This window comes from Neoarius graeffei, chromosome 20 (assembly GCF_027579695.1).
Source record: "Neoarius graeffei isolate fNeoGra1 chromosome 20, fNeoGra1.pri, whole genome shotgun sequence".
Lineage (NCBI taxonomy): Eukaryota > Metazoa > Chordata > Actinopteri > Siluriformes > Ariidae > Neoarius > Neoarius graeffei.
The window spans coordinates 8,994,760-9,016,747 of record NC_083588.1 but is presented as its reverse complement, the minus strand read 5'-3'; the positions used below and the strand labels follow the sequence as shown (position 1 = coordinate 9,016,747).

Sequence of the window (21,988 nt, the reverse complement as noted above, 5' to 3'; positions counted from 1 at the left end):
CCCTGTACAGAAACACCTCATACAGTGTACAGTATAACAGAATGTCCACAAGATACAAAACTTATCAATCCTATTTCACTGATACTTTAATATTTGATTGAAAATTATAGTATTTGATAAAGAGGCTTCTGTTCCATTAAAAGCCACACATTCTCCATCAGATGAATCTCCTCCCCATGTTTGAAATAAATTTCACTGGAATGAAGTTTTAATCAAAGAACTGTATTAAAATTATATTTTCAAGATTCGTCATATTGAACCTTTCATTCATTTCAGAGAATATTTCATGAACAGTGAAAATAAATGTGTAAATGTTTCTGCACCTATAGAGGGCAGTATCTTTCTTCTCCTGAGGTGAAACTCATGAAACTTGCTTTTTTTTCTGAAATAAGAAAAGACACAAGTATTATCTCTCAGAATTAGGAGCAGAGACATCATCTAAATAACAGCAACACTCAACATATTAATTCAGACACCTTCAACATGTATATTATAAACATTGATATAGACAGTGACTAAAATATAGACAGTGACTAAAGTCAAGGAAATTACTGAATTACAAGAACTTTGAAGGTCACTTGCATGTTCACCAATTATTAAAATCAACCACTCAGCTGAACTGACAAACTGTAAAATGTGTCATCGCTCTCATCCTCGGCACATGCAAAATCAGCCCATGGATCTTCGTATTATAGACCAGACAAAGCTTTAACAACAGACAAGGATTGGTGTGAGCTCCTGACTGAATTAGTCAGTGATGATTTGTGAGCTGAATTATTTCTGGAACTCCATTCAATTTCTTTCGGATGATCTGGATGAGAGACAGAGCTGAAAAATGAAATCTGTAAAGTTCGTGTTGTTCAGTGATGATCAGTGATCAGAAAACTTCATGTTCTTCTGGGTGTTACAGTGATGCAATAAAAGGACATGAGATCTAATGAGTAAAGAGCAGTTATGGACTTGACAGCAGGAAACACAGCTGGAGTTTTACAGTCAACTTTTTATCTTCATGGCTGTTCCTCTGTGAATCTTTTTACGTCTCCAGTGGGCGTGACATGCAAATGAATCCTGCGTTTGAACCATTTATGGCGAGACATTCAGCTCAACAACACACCAGCAGTTTGTCTTCATTTACAGCAACAGGAATCATTTGAATTCTTTGAGATGGGACGAGGCAGAGTTTTGAGTTACTTTGCTCTCGCGATGTTCATTCAATGTTAGTCTTATCGATTTCACAATTAAAATTTAACATCTTTTCCCTTCATTTCTTTCGTTTTAACTGTAACACCTGTCTTTGTGTGTTCTTGTATTTCAGATTCCTGCAGTCAGACACTGATCGAGTCTGAATCAGTGATCATCAAACCTGATCAGTCTCATAAACTGACCTGCACAGCTTCTGGATTTAACTTTGGGAGCTACTGGATGGCTTGGATCAGACAGGCTCCTGGAAAAGGGCTGGAATTTGTTGCAACTATGTATGATAGTGCTAACAAGTATTTCTCCAGTGCAGTTAATGGCCGCTTCACCATCTCCAGAGACAACAGTCAGAAGCAGGTGTATCTGCACATGAACAGCGTGAGGACAGAAGACACAGCTGTGTATTACTGCGCACGACACACAGTGAGACAAATCAATGACAGCCCTCTACAAAAACACCTCAGACAGTGTACAGTATAACAGAATGTCCACAAAATACGAAATTTATCTGACAAGTCAACCTAAAAAAAAAAAATAATAATCCTACAAAAAATTAATCAACACATTAATCAGATTCAAGAATTCAGCAGCACTGTGGTATCAGTGCATTTCATCCATTGTATTAATCTTTCAGGAAGTTTCTTTATTTTGCTCTTTAAATTACATAAGAGAAGCTTCATCACAGAGCGTGAAGAACAAACTCCATCATAAAGACACGGTTATAAATGACTTAATTTCCCACTGATACTGTCTCTGAGCACTTTCTCTCTTTTAAACCGTGCTGATACAAATGCTCCAATCTGGAATTCACACTTCCTTCATTTGGATCGCTGCTCCATGGGAGACCTTTTTACTGACAGCAAGAACATTTGAACCTTTTTTTTTATCTCTCCTTCCAGTTCTGGATATTTTGAAAACAGGACTTTTGTGCTGGGCGGCACGGTGGTGTAGTGGTTAGCGCTTTCGCCTCACAGCAAGGAGGTCCGGGTTCGAGCCCCGTGGCCAGCGAGGGCCTTTCTGTGTGGAGTTTGCATGTTCTCCCCGTGTCCGCGTGGGTTTCCTCCGGGTGCTCCGGTTTCCCCCACAGTCCAAAGACATGCAGGTTAGGTTAACTGGTGACTCTAAATTGACCGTAGGTGTGAATGTGAGTGTGAATGGTTGTCTGTGTCTATGTGTCAGCCCTGTGATGACCTGGCGACTTGTCCAGGGTGTACCCCGCCTCTCGCCCGTAGTCAGCTGGGATAGGCTCCAGCTTGCCTGCGACCCTGTAGAACAGGATAAAAGCGGCTAGAGATAATGAGATTAGATGAAAAGTTCATCTGCCAGGCTCATGTCCAAATCTGTAGGATATGCTGCAGCAAGTGATTTTGGCCCTGGAAGTGAGCTCACTGTTGGACACATTGTCAGGCATGAAAAGAACATGAAAAAGATTGGTCAAGTGTGTGTATGCAGTTAACCGATGGTTAAGACAGGACACAAGTTTGTCAATTAGAACATTGAATGTTTCAATCCGAAACTTTTCTTTTCCACTAAATTCAACACCTCCAGCCGAGGCCTCCAGCGATTTTACACGGGCAAAACTTTCAGACTGAAGACACAGCTATGTATTACTGTGCTCGTAATCCACAGTGAGACAAATCAACAACATCCCTGTACAAAAACGCCTCAGACAGTTTACAGTATAACAGAATGTCCACAAGATACAAAACTTATCAATCCTGTTTCACTGATACTTTCATATTTGATTGAAAATTATAGTATTTGGTAAAGAGACTTCTGCTCCATGAAAAGACACACGGTCTCCATCAGATGAATCTCCTCCCCATCTTTTAAATAAATTTCACTGCAATGAAGTTTTAATCGATTGTGTCATATCAAACATATAAAAAATAGTTTTGATCAAAGAATTGCATTAAAATGACATTCTTCCAAGATTAGTCACATTGAACCATTTTTCATTTCTTAATTTCAAATAAAAATAAATGTGTAAATGTTTCTGCACCTATAGAGGGCAGTATCTCACTTCTCCTGAGGTTAAACTCATGAAACTTTTTTTTCTGAAATGAGAAGAGACACAAGTATTATCTCTCAGAATTAGGAGCAGAGACATCATCTCAATAACAACGGTAACACACTCAACACATCAATTCAGACACCTTCAACATGTATATTATAAACACTGATATCGACAGTGACGAAAAACATTGATTCATTCTGTAAAATATGTTCCAACCATCTCTAAAGTGAAGGAAATTACTAAATTACAAGAACTTTGAACGTCACTTGCACCGATGATTAAAATCAACCACTCAGCTTAACTGACAAACTGTAAAATGTGTCCTCGCTCTCATCCTCGGCACATGCAAAATCAGCCCGTGGATCTTCATATTATAGACATGACAAAGCTTTAACAACAGACAAGGATTGGCATGAGCTCCTGACTGAATAAGTCAGTGATGATTTGTGAACTGAATTATTTCTGGAACTCCATTCAGTTTCTCTCGGATAATCTGGATGAGAGACACAGCTGAAAAATGAAATCTGGAAAGTTTATGTTGTTCAGTGATGATCACTGATCAGAAAACTTCATGTTCTTCTGGGTGTTACAGTGATACACAGTGATGCACTAAAAGGACATGAGATCTAATGAGTAAAGAACAGTTATGGACTTGACAGCAGGAAGCACAGCTGGAGTTTTACAGTCAACTTTTCATCTTCATGGCTGTTCCTCTGTGAATCTTTTCATGTCTCCAGTGGGCGTGACATGCAAATGAAATCCTGCGTTTGAACCATTTATGGCGAGACATTCAGCTCAACAACACACCAGCAGTTTGTGTTCATTTACAGCAACAGGAATCATTTGAATTCTTTGAGATGGGACGAGGCAGAGTTTTGAGTTACTTTGCTCTTGCAATGTTCATTCAATGTTAGTCTTATCGATTTCACAATTAAAATATAACATCTTTTCCCTTCTTTTTTTCTTTCATTTTAACTGTACCACCTGTCTTTGTGTGTTCTTGTATTTCAGATTCCTGCAGTCAGACACTTATCGAGTCTGCATCAGTGATTATCAAACCTGATCAGTCTCATAAACTGACCTGCACAGCTTCTGGATTTGACTTTGGGAGCTCCTGGATGGCTTGGATCAGACAGGCTCCTGGAAAAGGGCTGGAATTTGTTGCAACTATGTATGATAGTGCTAACAAGTATTTCTCCAGTGCAGTTAATGGCCGCTTCACCATCTCCAGAGACAACAGTCAGAAGCAGGTGTATCTGCACATGAACAGCGTGAGGACAGAAGACACAGCTGTGTATTACTGCGCACGACACACAGTGAGACAAATCAATGACAGCCCTCTACAAAAACACCTCAGACAGTGTACAGTATAACAGAATGTCCACAAAATACGAAATTTATCTGACAAGTCAACCTAAAAAAAATAATAATAATCCTACAAGAAATTAATCAACACATTAATCAGATTCAAGAATTCAGCAGCACTGTGGTATCAGTGCATTTCATCCATTTTATTAATCTTTCAGGAAGTTTCTTTATTTTGCTCTTTAAATTACATAAGAGAAGCTTCATCACAGAGCATGAAGAACAAACTCCATCATAAAGACACGGTTATAAATGACTTAATTTCCCACTGATACTGTCTCTGAGCGCTTTCTCTCTTTTAAACCGTGCTGATACAAATGCTCCAATCTGGAATTCACACTTCCTTCATTTGGATCGCAGCTCCATGGGAGACCTTTTTACTGACAGCAAGAACATTTGAACCTTTTTTTTTTATCTCTCCTTCCAGTTCTGGATATTTTGAAAACAGGACTTTTGTGCTGGGCGGCACGGTGGTGTAGTGGTTAGCGCTGTCGCCTCACAGCAAGGAGGTCCGGGTTCGAGCCCCATGGCCGGCGAGGGCCTTTCTGTGTGGAGTTTGCATGTTCTCCCCGTGTCCGCGTGGGTTTCCTCCGGGTGCTCCGGTTTCCCCCACAGTCCAAAGACATGCAGGTTAGGTTAACTGGTGACTCTAAATTGACCGTAGGTGTGAATGTGAGTGTGAATGGTTGTGTGTCTATGTGTCAGCCCTGTGATGACCTGGCGACTTGTCCAGGGTGTACCCCGCCTTTCGCCCGTAGTCAGCTGGGATAGGCTCCAGCTTGCCTGCGACCCTGTAGAACAGGATAAAGCGGCTAGAGATAACGAGAATGAGATGGGATCCTGCTGTGAATCATGACCCTCAGATTAAACAGAATTACATACAGCATTTCAGCAACCTGTGCTGTGTTGATCAGTAGATAAGGCTCTTTTGTTCTGGAGAACCTGATTTCATGGTAAATTCATAAGGATTGAACTAAGGAAGTTGATTGATTGTCTAATTTTATACAAATAAACCCCTGTTTAAACTTTTCATCTGAAATGTGAGTCTGTATGATGTTACACTGTATAAAATCATATCCTTTTTTTCATTCAGAGACATTCGAATGGTTTAAAGGTTCTGTGGATAATTAAGGGTTCTCAGCTTCTAAAAATGGTTTTACTCTCAACTCTTTCTAACCGTGAAACATTCTGTGATTGGGTTCCACATAGAACCTTCTAATCATCCACTCATCTCTACACTGAACAGCCTGTGGTTGTGGGTTTAATCCATCCATAGTGCTCATGGACACTCCCCATTCAAATAGAGTTGGTTATAAACAGCATGTTCTTGGCTCTTCTAGTTTCCAGTGAGCTGTGTGATAGATAACACTCCCATACACTTTAAATCTGGTTGAAGCAGAACTCAGAGAAGGATGATTTTAGGACATTGTATTTTATTTGGACTCATTTCATGTAAGTTTCAGAGTTTTCATGAGAGTTCATGAAAAGAGCCATTCCGTCCTGATAAACATTATAACATTACCGAGTTATACTCTTCTCTTCCAGATTCTTATGGACAGTCCCTGACCTCCTCTGCTTCTGTGGTGAAGAGACCTGGAGAGTCAGTCACTCTGTCCTGTACTGTCTCCAGATTCTCAATGGACAGCTACTACGGTACATGCACTGGATCCGTCAGAAACCAGGACAAGGACTGGAGTGGATCTGGCGCATTGATTATGGCACTGGCACGATATTTCCTCCGTCTCTGCAGGGCCAGTTCTCCATCACTAAAGACACCAATAAAAACATGCCTCTCTATCCACTGCAAGGTTTCATATTCAGTTACGAGCGAAGGTACATCTTGGATCTGACCAGTGGCGGCTGCTGGTTTTTAAAACAGGGGAAGCCCATTTTACGCATTCATCGTAAAACCTGTAGGCCGGATATCAAAGCATAGAAAGGTGTGCCCCATTAGCATAGTGAACTAGACAACCCTACCTAGTGGCAGAAAGTATTTTTGCTTGTACATTTCATGTTATAGTCTGGCTTGCCAGGCTAGTGCCTCATATCCTTAATAAAAAATATCAAACATCCAAAAATCACTGGCTATTCAACGAAGAGCCTTGAACATCATACCCTGATTTGCAACACAGAGTCTTTAACACAACACCCAGCTGTGCAACACATCCTTGAACATCTTCTGCAACACAGTCTGGAAATTCATAACCAGGTAGGCTATGCAACACACAGAACCTTGAATATTATACCCAGGTATAACCTATAACACAGAGCCCACCATTCTCTTAACATTACTGAACAATATACACACTTCAGATTCATGAACATTATATGATGCACACTATTTATACACAAATTCTGCCCTCCGCTCCTTTTCCAGAAAATTGTCTGTGACCCTGTCATACTAGCTGGTTGTGCTTTCCAGAGACTTCACCAATTTCTGTTAGCAGCTAGCACTGCACAGATCCCAATAAGGCTCAAGCTAGCCTACAACCAGATTGAACTACAAATGAAATAAACGAGTGAATTCGCGAATGATCAAACTGATCGAATGGATGAAAGTTAACGGAGCACAACGAGTAATATTTACATTTATTTACAGAGTAATGTACAGAGACATCAATGAGAAGAAACGTTTATATGAAAAGAAAGTCGGACAGCACTTTGTCACACGACTACACTTTCTCGACATCCGCTGGGGACTGACTGATCATACTTCCGTGTTCCTCGCCGACGCCGAAGTACAGAGCCCGCCCTCCTCATGTCTTTCAAACACTACCTCCAATAATCCTTCATCAGCCCGGCTTCTTGTCCCTCCCACTGTCTCGTTTAGTCCCAGAGAAGCCCGGCTTCCCTGGAAGTGACAATTTTGTCGATTTTAACCAATAACAACTAGCCGAAATTGGCTGTTCAGAGCCCTCTCATAGACTGCAACGGATACCCGGCTGCCAGCCACAGAGCCCATTGAAATAAGAAAGGTTACAGCCAGTGTTGCCAGATTGGGCGGTTTTAAGTGCATTTTGGCGGGTTTTGAACATATTTTGGCTGGAAAATGTCAGCAGTATCTGGCAACGCTGGTTACAGCCTGGCAGCAAAGGTGATTCTCGTAGCGAACTGCAAGTTCATCAGACATCACTCAAATAAGTTACAGGATAGTTATGAACGTAAATACAATCTTGGGCATATATTATGTTATGCAAGTTATTGTTTTAATGAGAATTCAACGTCGTAGATGCCGCAGTTTGGGGAGAGAATTTTAGGGGAAGCTCAGCTTCCCTTCTTGTCTCTGAGAAATCGCCCCTGGATCTGACAACCTGCAGGAAAAAGTCTGGAGTGGATTGGACACATCTATAGTGGTGGGCGTCTATATTCCAATGAGATACCAAAAACTTAGTTCAGCATCTCCAGAGACACTGCTACTAACACAATAACAATTCGAGGACAGAATCTGCAGACTGAAGACACAGCTGTGTATTCTTGTACTTGCTCTCCACAGTGAGACAAATTAACAACATCCCTGTACAAAAACACCTCATACAGTGTCCAGTGTAACAGAATGCCATCATGGGGTGGCCTTGGGCTGAATTCCCCTTGAGCAAGGTACCGGACCCCTAACTGCTCCCTGCGTGCTGTACTATGGCTGCCCACTGCTCTGAGTGTGTGTGTGTTACGAGTTTCAAAAAGCTAAGTAACTGGAGTAACAAATGAATTTTTAACTTGGGTTCACTGCTCTTCACTGTCTTGGATGGGATCCTGGAAAACAGAATTATGGAGTGTGTTAGTGAAGGAGCGAACCGCCATTTCTTCTCCAAATCTCTTTCTGTTTATTACACAAATCACAGTATAAAACAATAAACATTCCCCTGTGTAGTTATGTTTCAGTTTGAATACACCAATACCGATGTCTCTACTCTTTACCTCATAGGCAACATCTCACTCACACACACACAAACATTCACAGAAATATGTCTTTACAAAAAAAAAAATCACTTTCAAGTGCAATATTATCAGAACATTAAATCATGTTTTAATCTATTTGGATGTATATCTGTCTTCAACTCAAGAAATCCATCTTCTTATTAATGTAATAATGTAAATCATAAACCATTGTTGGCCTTAAATTAATATTCAAATGACTTTCGAGTCAAAACATGAAACAACACACACACACACACACACACACACACACACACACACACACACACACACACACACACAGGGATAATCATTTAGCTTATAGGGTGTCTCTAACCACAGACCAGACACCTAACGGCTCCTATATAATTTCAGAGAACTCTCCATTTAAGTTATAAAGAGTAAACTTTCCTTCATTTCACATTAACTGTATTTTTCTAACATGTCAGAATGCCTCAGAAACTGAAATAAAACATGGCAGGGAGTGAGAACACCAGCACACAGAATCACACATGCACAGTCACAGTGCTAATATGCTAAATGGCCACTAGCGCCATTGTTAAAAAAAACCTCGTACCTCGCGATTATAAACGCGGCTCGTTAGCTCGGATACACACATGAAAAACTCCACAATGGACTCATTACACCTACAATACATCACGGTACACTTCAGGAGGAAGCAGTTTGTGTAAGTTTCACCGTGTACCAACCTGGAAAACAGAATTATGGAGTGTGTTAGTCATCATGAACATTCTGCTTTTCATTTTGCTTCAAGTCCTCTGAGAGGCCCTCTTTCTCTACTTTGACAACATCTGCCCAACATATTGAGGTTAAATTGACTGAGAGAATAATAGGACTGAGAGAGGACTGATGTCCAACAATGTGGCTGGAATTATGTTTCATTCTGAAAAAAAAAATAGTTGTGAGAAAAGTCCAAACTTGAGGTGTGCTTCAGGAGGGGAATCAGGTCTAATAAAGTCACAGGAGCATGTGGTCAGATATGAAACTTGTGGGAGCAACAAAAGACCAGAAACATGAACATGGCAGTGTATTGGGAGCTCATGTGATGTTGCGTGACACGTTTTCTGCTTCATCCTTCTTCAGGTCACTGTGGTTTAAATAACTAATGTGTTTATATTGTGGGGAAAAGAACCAACAGAGTTTGTGAGAAAATATTGCAAAGAAAAATAAATGCAGAAGTGGGCAGGAGGGGATTTATGTCCTCAAAGACAGATAATAATTATTGCCTGAAATTTAGTCTCTAATTCTTGTTATGAGTTTCTTTAAATGTTTAATTCCCTCTATTATTGATTTATAAATAATGGAAGTTTCGAAAGAGCTTTCTGTCATGGCAAAGATTTGTTCCATTAAAAACGTTCACACATTCTCCATAAGATGAATCTCCTCCTCATGATTTAAATCAATTTGAAATCCGTTCTCCTCCCATCATCAGCAGAGAAGCAAATACAAGCATCAGGGCTGGATATCACTCAATTTATGTGCTGTGATGGTCTCTGTTCAACTTTGGAGAGCAGAGAAGACCCCAGTACAAACAACACACACCATGTTCTCTCCATCTCTACTACTCCTGCTGGCAGCTGCTTCCTGTGAGTGCTTTATCAGATTCATTCATATACAACAATATCAATAAATGTGCAGCGTATATTGTGTGAGAAATCACCATGTGTTTTCCTCCACAGATGCACATGGTGAGGAACTGACTCAGCCTGCTTCCATGACAGTCCAGCCAGGCCAGAGTCTCTTTATCCACTGCAAGGTTTCATATTCAGTTACGAGCGAAGGTACATCTTGGATCTGACAACCTGCAGGAAAAAGTCTGGAGTGGATTGGACACATCTATAGTGGTGGGAGTCTGTATTCCAATGAGAAACTAAAAACTAAGTTCAGCATCTCCAGAGACACTGCTACTAACACAATCACAATTCGAGGACAGAATCTGCAGACTGAAGACACAGCTGTGTATTATTGCGCTCGCTCTCCTCAGTGAAACAAATCAGCAACATCCCTGTACAAAAACATCTCATCCAGTGTCCAGTATAACAGATTGTCTTCATGGGGTTGCCTTTGGCTGAAGTGCCCTTGAGCAAGGTACCTAACCCCTAACTGCTCCCTGGGCATTGTACTATGGCTGCCCACTACTGTGAGTGTGTCCGCGTGTGTTCACTGCTTCAGATGGGTTAAATGCAGAGGATGAATTTCACTGTGCTTGAGTGTGCATGTGACAAATAAAGGCTTATTCTTCTTCTCATCTCATCTCTAGCCGCTTTATCCTGTTCTACAGGGTCGCAGGCAAGCTGGAGCCTATCCCAGCTGACTACGGGCGAAAGGCGGGGTACACCCTGGACAAGTCGCCAGGTCATCACAGGGCTGACACATAGACACAGACAACCATTCACACTCACACCTACAGTCAATTTAGAGTCACCAGTTAACCTAACCTGCATGTCTTTGGACTGTGGGGGAAACCGGAGCACCCGGAGGAAACCCACGCGGACACGGGGAGAACATGCAAACTCCACACAGAAAGGCCCTCGCCGGCCCTGGGGCTCGAACCCAGGACCTTCTTGCTGTGAGGCGACAGCGCTAACCACTACACCACCGTGCCGCCCCTTATTCTTCTTCTTCTGTTGAAAATGTCTTGTAGATCCAAGTCAAACTAAAAAATAAACAATCCCACAAATTACAACAAAGTTCCATGTGAATTATTTTTTAAATAGCTTGTAGCATAGATTTTAAACCCCTGTGTGACATCTCCATTATTGCTTCACATACTGCACACTATTATAATCACATCACTAACAAGAACTTGTTATACTGTCGTATCATTCAGGAACACTAATCACCTCGACCAATTAGAGTTTGTGTAGCATGTGTGAGAAAGTGTGAGAGCATTTTGTCATGACTTTGAAGAGAAGTAGAATTTTTCCACAATCATAATCCCTATATCCTCAAGCATTGATAATAATTATCATTCTAAATTCAGTATTTAATCCTTATTGCCTATATCACTGATCCTTGAATATTTGATTGAAAATTATAGTATTTGATTAAGAGGCTTCTGTTCCATGAAAAGCCACACATTCTCCATCAGATGAATCTCCTCCCCATGTTTTAAAGAAATTTATGTGGAGCATCCATGATATAAGTGTCTGTGTAAATTATTTAGAAATGAAAACATCTTAGAACAAGCGTTGTTCTGTCAACCTTGTCGCCTAATCTATTGTCAGAGCCGCTGTTCTGAAAATGTGAGGGTCTGCAACATCGTGCCCACCATACAGATCAGGAAGTTCCCCAACCAAAAGCCCTGGATAAACAGTCAGGTATGACGCATGCTGCATGCTCGATCTCTTGCATTTAGATCAGGCAATGAAATGGAGTACAAAGTGGCAAAGTATGGACTGAGGAAAGCCATTACAGCGGCAAAGATGGAGTACAGAGAGAAGCTGGACAGCTTCTATTCTACTGCTGACCCCGGGCGGATGTGGCAAGGCCTGCAGCACTTCACAGACTTCAGGACCACCACCAGCACCATCAACTCCACAGACATCCTGCCGGATGACCTCAATACTTTCTACACCCACTTTGAGACCTTCAGCTACAGCACAGAGAGGAGGCACACACACCTGCACCACCCAACCCCCCCCCCCCCCCCCCCCCCCCCCCACACACACACACACAACCCACCACTGACAACAACCACAGTCTCATCAGGCCAGGTACACAAAACTCTGAGGAAGATCAACCCCAGGAAAGCAGCAGGACCAGACAACATCCCTGGGCGGTCCCTCAGAGTATGTGCCAATGAGCTGGCTGATGTTTTCACTGCTATCTTCAACCTTTCCCTCAGCCAGAGCACCGTTCCCTCCTGCTTCAAGACCACAACCATCGTCCCTCTTCCCAAGAAGACCCCACCCACCTGCCTGAATGATTACAGGCCGATAGCACTCACTCCAATCATCTCAAAGTGCTTTCAGAGAGTGGCCCACATTCAAAGCAGTATACTGGACCCCCTGCACTATGCCTACAGGCCCAACAGGTCCACCTCAGATGCCATCACTGCTGCCCTCCATTATACCCTCTCCCACCTGGAAAAAAAATACTCCTACATCAGAAGACACTTTGTTGACTACAGCTCTGCCTTCAACAGGGTCATCCCCCACAAACTCAACCATAAACTGTCCACACATGGTTTGCACCCCACCCTCAGTGACTGGCTCCTTGACTTCCTGACTGGCAGGCCTCAGACTGTCAGAATTGGTAATAGGATGTCCCCATCTTATACACCCCTTTCACCCATGACTGTGTTGCCTCCCACAAGGACAACATCATCCTGAAGTTTGCAGACGACACCGCAGTGATAGGACGCATCACTGGCGGAGACAAAACAACCTACATGAGGGAGGTGGCTAGTCTGGTGTCATGGTGTGAGGACAACAACCTCACCCTCAACATAGACAAGATGAAGGAGATGATAGTGGACATGAGGAAGGAGAGGATACCTCATCTGCCACTGTTCATCCGGGAGCTTGAGGTAGAGAGGGTGAGCAACTTCAAATACCTGGATGTTCACATCAGTGAGGACCTCACATGGACACCTAACGCCACACAGCTGGTTAGGAAGGCTCAACAGTGGCTGTACTTTCTGAGGAGGCTGAGGAAGTTTGTTATGTCTCCCAAGATCCTGAGCAACTTCTACAGCTGCGCAATTGAGAACATTCTGACCAACTGCTTCACTGTGTGGTCTGGCAGCACTACGGCTATGGACTGCAAACTCCTGCAGAGAGTGGCAAAGACTGCTGAGAGAGTCACCAGAACTCCACTGCCCTCTCTGCAGAACATTTACCACCACAGAGTCCACAGGAGATCTGCCTCCATCCTCAAAGACCCCACCCACCCCCAGCATGGACTGTTCACACTTCTACCCTCAGCCCGGAGGTACAGAAGTGTGAAATGCAGGACTGTCAGGTTAAAGAACTCTTTCTTTCCCACCACCATCAGACTCCTGAACAGCTGACAGGAGTCGATAACCAGGGACTACCTCCCTGTAAACTGTCGACTGTTTACATCTGTTTGCCCATGTTTGCACACTACTGCCCTTTTTTGCTGCTACAGTACGTTCTATCATTGCCTTATTTTTGTATTATACTGCCTATTGTGCACTACATTACCTTTATTTTGTAAAATACTGTTTTGTTTTTTGCTTTTTATTTTGCACTATATTGGCATTACGTTGTATTATTTCTTCCACCTATTTATTGTTGTAATTTGGCACTCATGGTGGATGGCAAACTAAGAATTTCATTGTGCAAGAGGACATGTCATACTGTGCATATGACAATAAACACTTTGAGACACTTTGAAACTTGAATCAGTTGGTCACAGAGATACACAAGTGTTTAGTTTTAAAAGCCGAGTCTTCAAGGTCATGTGATGCATTTGATGTAAATCCTTCACTGATGTCTCTTATATGAGGTTGGTGAGTGTGAGTGTGTGTGTGTGTGTGTGGTGAGGAGGAGAGCAGCTGAACAGTTTAATTCACTTCAGTTTTATCCCAAACAACGATGCTCTCATCAGTGCTGCTGCTGCTCACAGCTGCATTCTGTAAGTCTCCATGTTGGCTGAATGAGTTTAGATTTCATACCTGGTTGGGAAAATGATTTGATGATGTTTTATTGTTGTTGTTCTCATTTCGTGTTGGTGCTGTGGAGCTCACTCAGTCAGCCTCTGTGCTCGTGAAACCTGGAGAGTCGTTCTCCATCTCTTGTAAGACCTCAGAGTCGAGCTATTGTTTCACTGGATACGACAACCTGCTGGGAAAGCTCTGGAATGGCTCAGATATCTGTGTAATGGTGGTAGCACTAATCTCAAAGATACAGTGAAGAGCAAGATCAGTTTCAGCCAGGACACATCCAGCAGAACAGTTTATTTAAGAGGACAAAACTCTCAGACCGAGGACATGGCTGTGTATTACTGCGCCAGAGACACACAGCACTACAGACTCCCTGCAGCCCTGTACAAAAACATCCCTGTTCATTTTCATCTCCCTGCAGTCCACTTGTCCCCAGGGACGCCTGGTATAAATGAGCTCGCAGGGCTCAGACCCCTCTGTATTTCAAAGAGAAAGGGAAATCAACATCGTGTTTCATCTTTGGCCTCAACATGAAATTATTTCTTGTCCTGAGCTGGATATACAGTTAATCCATCATGAATAATCTGTCAATCCATTCCATTCCAATCCATAGTTAATGTGAATGAGGTGAAGTGTTACTGCAGCATTCAGACTCTCCAAAGGCCAGGTGATATGAACATTACAGTTTATAATTTTAAGATAATGTCTGTCTTTGGACATTGAAAGTTTGGCTTTAACAGCTTTAATGATGATCATATTCCAGTTCTCTAAACTTTTTATTTTAAAGATTTTTTGGGGGGGGCCTTTTCCACCTTCAGTGAATAGGACAGTGCAGAGACAGGAAAACAAGCAGGAGAGAGACGGGGAGGGACTGGGAAACGACCCCGGGTCGGAACCGAACCCGGGCCCCCGGCACGGCACCCCATCCACCCGAGCCATGACGCCCCCCCAGTTCTCTAAACTGCTCTGATCAGTTGGAGGTAAATCTCCTCATCTACAGATGTGACGGAGCTGAGAAGTTGTGCCTCTTGTTTCCTGGAAAGTATGTTCACTTCACTCAGTGCACAATGACAAAATAATCTCACAAATTTAGCTGTTTAAATTCATGCTCCGAGCAACACCAGAATGATTTGTGTTCAGGAGTCCACAAGACAACAAATAACGCTGCTCATTAGTTGAGAACCAGCACCATTAGAATGAGAGGTTCAGTGATGTACTGCTCTTCTGGATCAGTAAATGAAACTTCAAGATTTAACATTGCCATCATAAACATTAAAAAACATAAAATAGGATCTTCATACACATGAGATTGATTTCTGTCTTCATGCAGTTCTCAAGAGTGCAGTCTGACCAGGGCTGATAATGATATAAAAGCTTGTTTTTCTCATTATTATTATTATTATTATTATTATTATTATTGGGTGGCTCAGTGGTGTAGTGGTTAGCGCTGTTGCCTCAAAGCAAGAAGGTCAGGGTTCGAGCCCCGTGGCCGACAAGGGCCTTTCTGTGTGGAGTTTGCATGCTCTCCCCGTGTCCACGTGGGTTTCCTCTGGGTGCTCCGGTTTCCCCCACAGTCCAAAGACATGCAGGTTAGGTTAACTGGTGACTCTAAATTGACCGTAGGTGTGAATGTGAGTGTGAATGGTTGCCTGTGTCTATGGGTCAGCCCTGTGATGACCTGGCGACTTGTCCAGGGTGTACCCCGCCTTTCGCCCGTAGTCAGCTGGGAGAGGCTCCAGCTTGCCCGTGACCCTGTAGAACAAGATAAAGCGGCTAGAGATAATGAGACGAGATATCATTTATTAGGATGGGGATATTGCAAAGAAAGATTCACTGAAAGACAAATTTTTCATTTCTCGAGACACTTCCAGTAACACTGTGACCTTACGGGGACAGAACATGCAGACTGAAGACACAGCTGTGTATTACTGCGCTCGTCAACCCCAAAGTGAGACAAATCAACAACATCCCTGTACAAAAACACCTCAGACAGTGTACAGTATAACAGAATGACCACAAGAGACAAAAATTATCCATCCACATCGAACTAAAAAATAAATAATCCCACAAATTACAACAGAGTTTCATGTTATTTTTTTTTTATTCTTTTGTGGCATTGAAACCACAGTGCTACAGCTCTAAGACTGCTGCACATTTATACACGCTATTATAATCACATCTCTGTCAAGAACTTGTTCTACTGTTATATCATTAAATAAGAATAATCACCCCCAACAAATCAGAGTTTGTGTATCATCTGTGAGAAAGTGTGAGAGCATTTTATCATGACTGAAGAAAAGTAGAATTTTTCCATTCTCATGATCCCAATATCCTCAAGCATTGAGAATAATTATCATTCTTACATTGTCTTTCATAAAAAAACAAACCAAATTCAGCACCAAAGAACATTTTTCATTCTGATGATTAAAACCTGTCAAGGACAGAAACTAGCAGGCTGTTTTGAATGGATCAGCATCACAATATGCAAATGTTGATGCAAAATTCCCCCTTCCAACTACAGATAGAGAAATATCAGCCTCAGTCACTGTGGGCTCTGGAGAATTTTGCACTGCTTTGAGTTCAACGATGTTCCTTCCATTTTTGCTGCTGCTGGCAGCTTCATCCTGTGAGTTTCACTTCAATCATGAACTCGGTGCTTATAGCTCTGTAAACCATCTGTAACACTTTTTTGGGGTGGTGGTGAAACATTGAAGCACTGGGACAGGCGGATTCACTGCAGGGCAATTTTTATTTCAGCTTTTCAGCTTTTATGCTGATTTCACATCCAAACACAGCACACAGGGAGGCGCTTTCTCCCTCCACATCAGCCCTCAGCTGGCACTGAAAGACAAAAACACACACACACACACACACACACACACACACACACACACACACACACACACACACACATATATACATCTGTGAAGAAACTCAGTCGTCCAGGTACATAGCAATCTGTGGTTGGTCGAAGAGAGCAACTGGACCTGCTTGACGATTCTTGAAAACGTTTCGCCTCTCCTCCGAAAGGCATCCTCAGTTCTGTCTGACTACTAGGGAGTATCCAGTATTTATCCTCTCATGGATCATCATAGAATCCGAATCAGAATGCTGATGGCTGCATTGTGGGCGGCTGATAAGATGTCATAGACACCGACCTCTGTTCAATGATGGTCGTTCCAGGTTGACAAAAATGAACGATCCACTCTGGCTAAGATGTCTGCCAGTTTTCTGGAAGTCCTCTCATACTCCCTCACCAGTCGAAGGGATTATCAGCCGCCCACAATGCAGCCATCAGCATTCTGATTCGGATTCTATGATGATCCATGAGAGGATAAATACTGGATACTCCCTAGTAGTCAGACAGAACTGAGGATGCCTTTCGGAGGAGAGGCGAAACGTTTTCAAGAATCGTCAAGCAGGTCCAGTTGCTCTCTTCGACCAACCACAGATTGCTATGTACCTGGACGACTGAGTTTCTTCACAGATGTGTTTCTGTGCACTTTGGGATGGGATCCCTTCGACTGGTGCGGGAGTATGAGAGGACTTCCAGAAAACTGGCAGACATCTTAGCCAGAGTGGATCGTTCATTTTTGTCAACCTGGAACGACCATCATTGAACAGAGGTGGGTGTCTATGACATCAGCCACCCACAATGCAGCCATCAGCATTCTGATTCGGATTCTATGATGATCCATGAGAGGATAAATACTGGATACTCCCTAGTAGTCAGACAGAACTGAGAATGCCTTTTGGAGGTGAGGCGAAACGTTTTCAAGAATCGTCAAGCAGGTCCAGTTGCTCTCTTCGACCAACCACAGAACACACATATATACGGACCAGTAATTTGACACAGGTGTGATCATTTTGCCAATGACCTTCCCCGGCCTTGTCCTCCAATCACAAACTGGGGCTTGACCACGCCCCCCCCCCCCCCGCCACGCCCTCTCAGTCATAATTTTCTTTCCATTGCAAGAAAGTAAGTTTGAATAGTTTGTGCTATTTTTAGATCCCTGGCATCATCCGACCCTTACAGAAAAAACATGAATTTCCCATGTATTTCACGTGATCACATGTTACCACATGTGGAATACATGGTGTCAGATTTTGTAATGTGTTACCATGTAGAGCACATGTGGAAAACATGTTACCACATGTGTAAAACATTCCCACATGTGATTCACATAAAATTGGGCCAAAACCACGTTTCCCTAGTGCAAATAACATGTTTCCCATGTGCAAAACACATTTTCCACATATTTCACATGTGAGAAATCACATGTGAAGTTCATGTGTTTTTTTCTGTAAGGGGAATAATGTGGAGTAAATTATTACAACAAAACACTAAAAGTGCAGTTTTGTTGTCTGTCCTTTTGTGTAATTTGTATTTGATCAGAAAATGTGTAATTAGTCCACTGACTTTTAGTTTCTCCTCCAAAGGCATTCTGGAGAAAAAGGAAGGTTGAGTAACTCATCCATAAATCTATTCTCTGCCATCTAGAAGCTATTGAACAGCAAGAGAAAAATAATGCAACTGTTTCTCACCAGTAGAAGTGAAAATTATTTTCCTTTTTTGACAAACAGTCAAATTTAGAAAGTTTCCTCCACCTTTGGTCTTGTAGTGTCTCCTGTATATTTATCCTGCAGCCACATGAGAAATGTCTGAACATGATGTTTTTCTTTCAGCTTTAAGGCCTGTGAGGGGCGCTCTTTCTCTATTCACACAACATCTACCCAACATGCTGAGCTTCAAAGGACTGAGAGAGTGGAATAAATATGAGAACATGTTCTCCTGGGATTTACATTAGAGTCATAAACTCTAACTATAACATTGTTATGAAGCTAAGACCTTACAGATCGATTATATCAGTGTTTCATTGAACCAGGCTGCAGAATCCACACTGTTTGGTGAATTAGTCAGTAAATCGTCAGGAACTCATATTTTGTGAATGTGTACGTGTTTTTCCATTTGCAGGAAATGCCTCATGTCTTTAAGCCTGCTGTGCCTTTATGAAAGCCTCAACACTGTCATGCAAATCAAACCACCTATAAAATATTTGAGGTGCACTCAAGAGAAGTGAGGTTCCAGGTTCAGGTTCCACTCAAACCATGGTCTCAACATTTCTACTCCTGCTGTTAACAGCTGCATCTGGTAAGTATGTGTAGAATTTTGGAGAGAAACAAATAATTGTGGACATATTTGCTTTCGAAAGAAGGCACCTGAATAATTGTTTGTTGTTTACAGGAATTAATTGTATTGAACTGGTTCAGCCTGCAGTCATGGTGGTTAAACCTGGAGAATCATTTTCAGTCCCCTGTAAGATCACTGGATACTCAGCCACAAGTTCCTGTACTAACTGGATATGACAGGCATCAGGACACGCGCTGGAATGGATCGGCTGGTACTGCAGCTCCAGTAGTACCGGCAGCAAAGATTCACTCAAGAGCAAGATCCGTTTCTCAGCCGAGGCCTCCAGCAACACTGTGATTTTACACGGGCAAAACTTTCAGACTGAAGACACAGCTGTGTATTACTGCGCTCGTAATCCACAGTGAGACAAATCAACAACATCCCTGTACAAAAACACCTCACACAGTTTACAGTATAACAGAATGTCCACAAGATACAAAACTTATCAATCCTATTTCTCTGACACTTTCATATTTGATTGAAAATTATAGTATTTGATAAAGAGGCTTCTGTTCCATGAAAAGACATGCATTCTCCATCAGATGAATCTACTCCCCATCTTTTAAATAAATTTCACTGCAATGAAGTTTTAATTGATTGTCATTTCAAACATATAAAAATAGTTTTGATCAAAGAATTGCATTAAAATGACATTCTTCCAAGATTAGTCACATTGAACCATTTTTCATTTCTTAATTTCAAATAAAAATAAATGTCTAAATGTTTCTGCACCTATAGAGGGCAGTATCTCACTTCTCCTGAGGTTAAACTCATGAAACTTACTTTTTTTCTGAAATGAGAAGAGACACAAGTATTATCTCTCAGAATTAGGAGCAGAGACATCGTCTAAATAACAACAGTAACACACTCAACACATCAATTCAGACACCTTCAACATGTATATTATAAACACTGATATCGACAGTGACTAAAAACATTGATTCATTCTATAAAATATGTTCATGAACAATTAACAACCATCTCTAACGTGAAGGAAATTACTAAATTACAAGAACTTTGAAGGTCACTTGCACCGATGCTTAAAAACAACCACTAAACTGAACTGACAAACTGTAAAATGTGTCCTCGCTCTCATCCTCGGCACATGCAAAATCAGCCCGTGGATCTTCATATTATAGACCTGACAAAGCTTTAACAACAGACAAGTTGGCATGAGCTCCTGACTGAATGAGTCAGTGATGATTTGTGAGCTGAATTATTTCTGGAACTCCATTCAGTTTCTCTCGGATAATCTGGATGAGAGACACAGCTGAAAAATGAAATCTGGAAAGTTTGTGATGTTCAGTGATGATCAATGATCAGAAAACTTCATGCTCTTCTGCAGGGCCGGCTCTAGGTCTTTGGCTGCCCTAGGTGAGATTGAGTTTTGGCGCCCCCCCAAGAAAAAAAAACCCTCTAATAGACCCCTTCGCAGTAAACGTCATTCATACGAAAGCGGAAATTGCGCGCGCAGCCTGGACCCAAAAAAGACTCAGAAATGCCTAATTGTTGTGTTGTCGGGTGTCAGAATCATAGCAGTGATGGGGTTAAAATGTACAGAATTCCAGCAGGATCTCACCCATTCCAAAAAAATCGCTGACGTCTATGACTACAAGCCATCAAACGTGTAGACTGGGATGAAAGCACTATCAAAAATGCGCGGGTTTGCAGCACCCACTTCATCACAGGTAAGATCAGGCTATTTATTAAATCTTTCTTTTTTATTCTTTCTAGTCTTCGTTTATTGATGTAGCAAAATACTTTGGTCACGTTTGTCTGATTAGCTGGGTCATAGTTACACAATGTAATGAATATTGTTAGCATGTTAACTTAGCTTTGCATGCAATTTTGTTTGTAGGAGAGGTCTCGCTTGACTCAAGCAGTCCAGATTTTGTGCCATCATTATTTGTGTATGCCGAAAATCACAATTTTAAAGCAAGGATGGAAAGGTAAAATTGTGTGCCCTCACTCTAAATGCCAACTTACGCTGACTGCTCTAACCTAGCTCCCGCCCCGTTCAGTTTCATTTCTGGTCTCTGCCTCTCGCTTTTTACGCAGCTCTGATTTCTCTTAGCTGCACTCTTTACACTATCATTCCTTTCATGCCATTACCTCCTGCAAATTGCTGTTTAGTGTTGGTATTTGCTGTTGTAGCTAAAGCCACATTGCCATCACATCACTGGCATAATTTGATTAAGACAAAACGAATATGAAATGTCCCATTGTTAATCAGGTTGTACATGCCCGCACATAACATAATCATATGCGTCTAAAGACTTGTAGGCACGAAGTTTTTCGTGGGTGTACACTGAAGTCTTGTCAATAAGGTATGAGTATATATCTGGACATTGTATACCAGGGAACCTACTAACATCATCCGTCCACTCTTTAATTAAATGCGGATCCGGTAGGCGATGTCCACTTGTTAGAGTTAACTTATTTATGTAGCATTCTCGATCTTGTAACGACAATTGTTTGGCATAATCTGACAGCTCATAATGCCGGTCTATGGGCAGCGCCATTGTTTCTGGGTCCAGGCTGCGCGCGCATCCTGGCAACAGTCAGTTTGTTTACAAACATGCGAAGGGGTCTATAACATCTAAATAACACTTTAATCTAATCACTCTATTCTATTACTATTAAACAATGTACGGTG

The 21,988-nt window shown here is 41.9% G+C and overlaps 2 gene segments (V, D, J or C); both read left to right on the top strand.

Annotated features, from left to right (window-relative positions):
* The first annotated feature begins 1,125 nt into the window (after nt 1–1,125).
* LOC132869469 (Ig heavy chain V region 914-like) lies at nt 1,126–3,960 on the top strand. The segment is given in 3 exon segments: nt 1,126–1,216; nt 1,316–1,608; nt 3,952–3,960. Coding segments are annotated over 3 exon segments (354 nt in total).
* A 106-nt stretch (nt 3,961–4,066) lies between these two features.
* On the top strand, nt 4,067–9,614 carry LOC132869468 (immunoglobulin heavy variable 3-30-like). The segment is given in 4 exon segments: nt 4,067–4,123; nt 4,226–4,518; nt 6,210–6,412; nt 9,596–9,614. Coding segments are annotated over 4 exon segments (567 nt in total).
* Nucleotides 9,615–21,988: the final 12,374 nt, after the last annotated feature.